Source organism: Vigna unguiculata, chromosome 3, assembly GCF_037176805.1.
Source record: "Vigna unguiculata cultivar grain cowpea cultivar isolate G323 ecotype 2 chromosome 3, ASM3717680v1, whole genome shotgun sequence".
NCBI lineage: Eukaryota > Viridiplantae > Streptophyta > Magnoliopsida > Fabales > Fabaceae > Vigna > Vigna unguiculata.
Genome location: NC_140794.1, coordinates 39,390,047 through 39,394,358, shown reverse-complemented (window position 1 = coordinate 39,394,358; position 4,312 = coordinate 39,390,047). Strand labels below are relative to the sequence as shown.

At 35.0% G+C, this 4,312-nt stretch overlaps 1 protein-coding gene across 1 annotated transcript; it reads left to right on the top strand.

Moving 5' to 3' along the window:
* The first annotated feature begins 560 nt into the window (after positions 1 to 560).
* Positions 561 to 3,328, top strand: LOC114175371 (putative F-box/LRR-repeat protein At5g54820). The gene is made up of 3 exons (XM_028060146.2): positions 561 to 1,608; positions 2,533 to 2,682; positions 3,008 to 3,328. The coding sequence occupies exons 1-3, from the start codon at positions 595 to 597 to the stop codon at positions 3,326 to 3,328; spliced, it is 1,485 nt and encodes a 494-aa protein (XP_027915947.1). The 5' UTR covers positions 561 to 594.
* Positions 3,329 to 4,312: the final 984 nt, after the last annotated feature.

The following is a 4,312-nucleotide window of genomic DNA, read 5'->3' as shown; positions in this document are numbered from 1 at the left end:
CTGATTGATGATTTGCATACTCTTTACGCCACGAAAAACTGAACATGAAAATTAAGGAGACAAATAAAGCAGAGCAAAGTTAATGACTTGATATTTTTCTTTTTCTGGTTTTCTCCTACAAATGCAAACTCTACACAAATATATTAGCAAGTCCTGCTATATATTAGTTTTTGGTCATTGCACTCTTCAAGGGAATGTCTGAAATATCTTAGAACCATTAAAAAAAAAAAAAAAAACTAATTTATGATGATTTATAGAATCTCATCCCCTCGCACGTACATCGATGTTGCCAATAGGCACACCATGACAAAGATGCATATCCTAAGGATTATTCATATCTTATATTACATGAAGGTATATAGAGGCCGGCAATAAGGGGGATAATTCCTATTAAATTGTTTTTGATTTGAATCGTATAGCAAGATATGCATTTAGCCTCATTGGTTGCATAATTATCAGTATTTTGAATGAAGACAAACATGCACTTGGTTAACACCGAACCATACTCTTATATTAATATGGCTTCGTCCTAGTTGTTCTCTCCTTTTGGCCAAGGTTGCTACTTTCTCTAGTGTAGAGAAAGAGCACAAAAATATGAAGAAACGAAGGGTAGTTGAGTGTAACGAAGATGATTATATCAGTAAACTTCCCAATAGCATTTTGTGCAACATTTTGTCATCTCTCAAAGTGAGGGAAGGTGTGAGGACCAGTACTCTCTCATCCATATGGGAACACATTTATGCTAATCCAACAAACCTCGTTTTGGATGGAGACAATATACTAAAGAAAGATCACTTGGCCAGCAACGCTTGGCGCTACCAAAGCGCGGAACAAAGGTTCGAATTCAACAGGGACAGAACCTTAGCCTTTGTTAAGAATGTCAACAAGTACTTGTCAAACGTTGAACATGTTGAAAAGATTTACAGGTTAAGTGTTTGCTTCACATTTGGCAATGGCTCAACTGATCTTGATGAGTGGATTCGTTTTGCCCTCAAGAAAAAAGTGGAGGAGATTGATCTTTGCTTGTCGGAAGAAGAGAATCACCTCACTGCTCCAAATGATGCTTCCCTCCATGTCTTTCCCTGTGATATTGTTGGCAACAACGAGGGTGCAAGTGAAGGAGCAAGTGGGTTCAAGTCATTTCTGAAGTGTCTCCGCTTGGCGCATTGTGTTCTTGCCCCCCACATGTCATACAACCATGGTTTCAGCACACTCACAACACTGGACCTCTTCCGAGTGGACCTGAAATCTGAGGTGCATCTCCAGTTTTTGTTGTCTAGCTGCAGCAATGTTGAATGGTTGGGGTTGTGTGAGTGTTACAACATGGAAACCCTGAGAATAGAGGACCCCTTTTGCGAGAAACTGAAGTACCTGAACGTGAGTCTTTGCCAACAGTTGAAGAAACTCGTGCTCCACAGCAACAGTTTGGAGAGCTTGGAATACAAGGGAAGAGAAGTTGAGTTTGTGTTTGATGCGCCCAGACTTACAACTTTCTACAGTCCTGTGAGTGACACTGCTGCTTGTCATAAGAAGCTTTGGCCAATCCTCAAACTCCCCACTGTTCTACCCCAGATGGAAACTTTGATCCTGCAGTGCAGTTGTTTCATGGTACGTATGTGGTTTTCAGCAACTGTGTCGGTTTTTTCAGATCAATTTATCTTTTGTTCTTGAACATTTCTGCAGTTATTTGGATTTGTTTTCTTCTTTCCTTTCCAACTATGATAGTTTAAACAGACTTTTATCTTTACATTATTCTTAAACTCCATTTTCTATTATTTATTTCTTGGCATAAAAGGTTGATGGGGAAAAGTGGCAATTAACCAAACTATTTTGGACTGCATATGAAGACGGAAGAACCAAGGAGATAAAGGAGGGGAAAAACTAGGAATATACTTTGTTACATATTTTTTTAAATATTTTTATTTATTAAAAATTATAAAACTTTATGGCTCTTATCTTTTATTTATTTAAGGACCTTTTTCATGATTTTATGATTTTTAATAAATTTTATCTAATAAAGAAAAAAATTTATTTTAATAAATGAGTTGATACTTTTGGAAAATAAATAAAAAAGAAACAACAAATGCAATAAAAAAAGAGAAAAAAAAATAGAAATTAGATAGAAGAAAAAATTTGTATAATTATTAGAGTGAGAAAGTATAAAATAAAAGAGAGTATCAAATTTAGACACTAACAAATTACAAATATTCCATCAGCATTTTTATTATCGTAGGAATCATAAAATTCAATACTAAGTATGATTTTGAATCATAAAAGTTAAAAATTATTTTTCTATATTTTGAGAATATATTCTTTTACAAACAATCAAATATAATATCAATGAAAGTTTAGATTTTATGAGTTGTTGCATTGTAATAAAAATGTAAGCCTTTCTTTCATTCATTAATTCAAACCTTTTCTTTCGTCCATTAACATGTTTATCAAAAGTTTATCAATAAAATTTTATTAAAAAATATTTGTCTTAGTTTTAATTGTCTGAAAAGTTTGACATGGTTGTGTCTGTTTTCCCAGGGTGAGGTCATGAAAAACAGATTGCCTGCATTAACATTTCCATGGCTGAGGCATCTTGAAGTTATTAAAGTGGCTACAGTTCGACAGGATCTGGGGTGGGTAGCCATAATTCTCAAGACATGCCCTGTACTCCGAACACTAGAGTTACACGTAAGTTTATCAGTCATTTCTTCAAATTAAGAACAAATCCTGAAATAGTTGCAGTCAAATAATAAAACTTTTATCAGCACCTTGTATCACTCTTATACACCTGAATTTTATCCCAATCACATATATAGTGTGCGGAAAATCTCCTTTGACCATAAATAATGATAAGCAATTTGAAAATAAGTTGTTAAAAAAAAGGAGGATAGTGACTAAAGAAGCAAACATGTATAGATACAAATATAGATTGTATGTATTAAAAAGGGGGACAAATATATGTCATTGCAGAATTTAGAAGTGTTTTTTTCTGATATGATATAATTTGATGCAGTTAAGGACTTATTGCTGTATTGATGATGAGGTAAGCGAGAGTGAATGGCCTGAGGAATTCTCACATGAACATCTGAAGGAAGTGGTGATAACTGGTGTTAGAGGACACTCAAGTGAAATTGAAATTGCTATTTATCTGCTGAGGATTGCATCTGCGCTGGAGAAGATGACCATAGACCCAAGTGCAAAAGTTTACCTTGGGAAGGGTAAATGGGGTCACGAAGATATTTTGGAGGATTGGAGAAACAAGGGCAGGGAGAAGGTTCACAAACATCTAAATCAAGAAGCTAATTCTTCAGCAGTGGAACTGCTCATAAAGTAAACAAAAAGGGATGCAAGAATCATGTCATGTGCAGAAGCCTCATCAGTATTTGGAAGAATAATATAGCTAACAAGGAACATAAATAATAACAATAATAATTAAATAATGTAATATATAGTAAAATAGTATGCACTATCCAATATCAGTGGTAAGGTGCAAAATCACAATGCTGGAGCTGGAGTTCAGCAGAAGAGATGAGAGTTTTCCCAAACACTTCAATCAAATGAAATAGTGTTCCTTGTTGGTTTTCAATGTACACAGAAATAGCCTTGTTGGCAGTAATGAAATGAATTTGATTCATAGTTGGTATTTTGTATTAGTTGCACCCAAAAGTTCCCCCAAACACTTCACTCAGGTGAGATAAGAACTATTCAATCTGAAGAGTGAGACTGAATAGAATAGAATAGAATAGAAGTAGCCCCAATTGTGAAGTGTTCAGAGGAACTCCAAGAGACAACCAACATTCAATCTCTGTGTGTTTGAATGCTATGCAAAGCACACAGAGGATTGTATTTATAGTGCAGAGATATGGTCAGAGGAAACAGCTAAAAAATGGGGAATTTATGTGGACATTGAAACATGTAGCTAAAATATTGTGTCTGGTAGTGAACCTGGTCAGGATGTATGCCAAGATCCTGATTGCTCTGAGTGACAAAAATTGGTGTGTTGCTGCTAAAGTGATTCTAAGTTCTAGTCCTGAAAAGCTAACATAAGAAAATCAGTTCTAAATCGCTTTCGGTGGTTTTCACAACTCACGTCAGAGTCACAAGTAGCTCTAGCTAGGAAAAAGAAAACTACTGTAATGTAACATATATTCTTCCTTTGTATGGACGTATTCCAGCTTATGATTGTCACAACAGTTGATCAGAAGCTGATGTTTTTAAATGCATGAATCGATGATAATGTGGATAGCTTGGTGTAAAAGGGAATTTTACTACCGCATTTAATTATGCCAAGAAATTAACCTTTCAACAAGGACAATCA

Coding starts and splice junctions, on each gene's coding strand:
- LOC114175371 (XM_028060146.2), top strand. CDS start 595: ATGAAGAAACGAAGGGTAGTTGAGTGTAACGAAGATGATTATATCAGT. Junction 1,609..2,532: donor TGCAGTGCAGTTGTTTCATG/GTACGTATGTGG, acceptor CTGTTTTCCCAG/GGTGAGGTCATGAAAAACAG. Junction 2,683..3,007: donor TCCGAACACTAGAGTTACAC/GTAAGTTTATCA, acceptor AATTTGATGCAG/TTAAGGACTTATTGCTGTAT.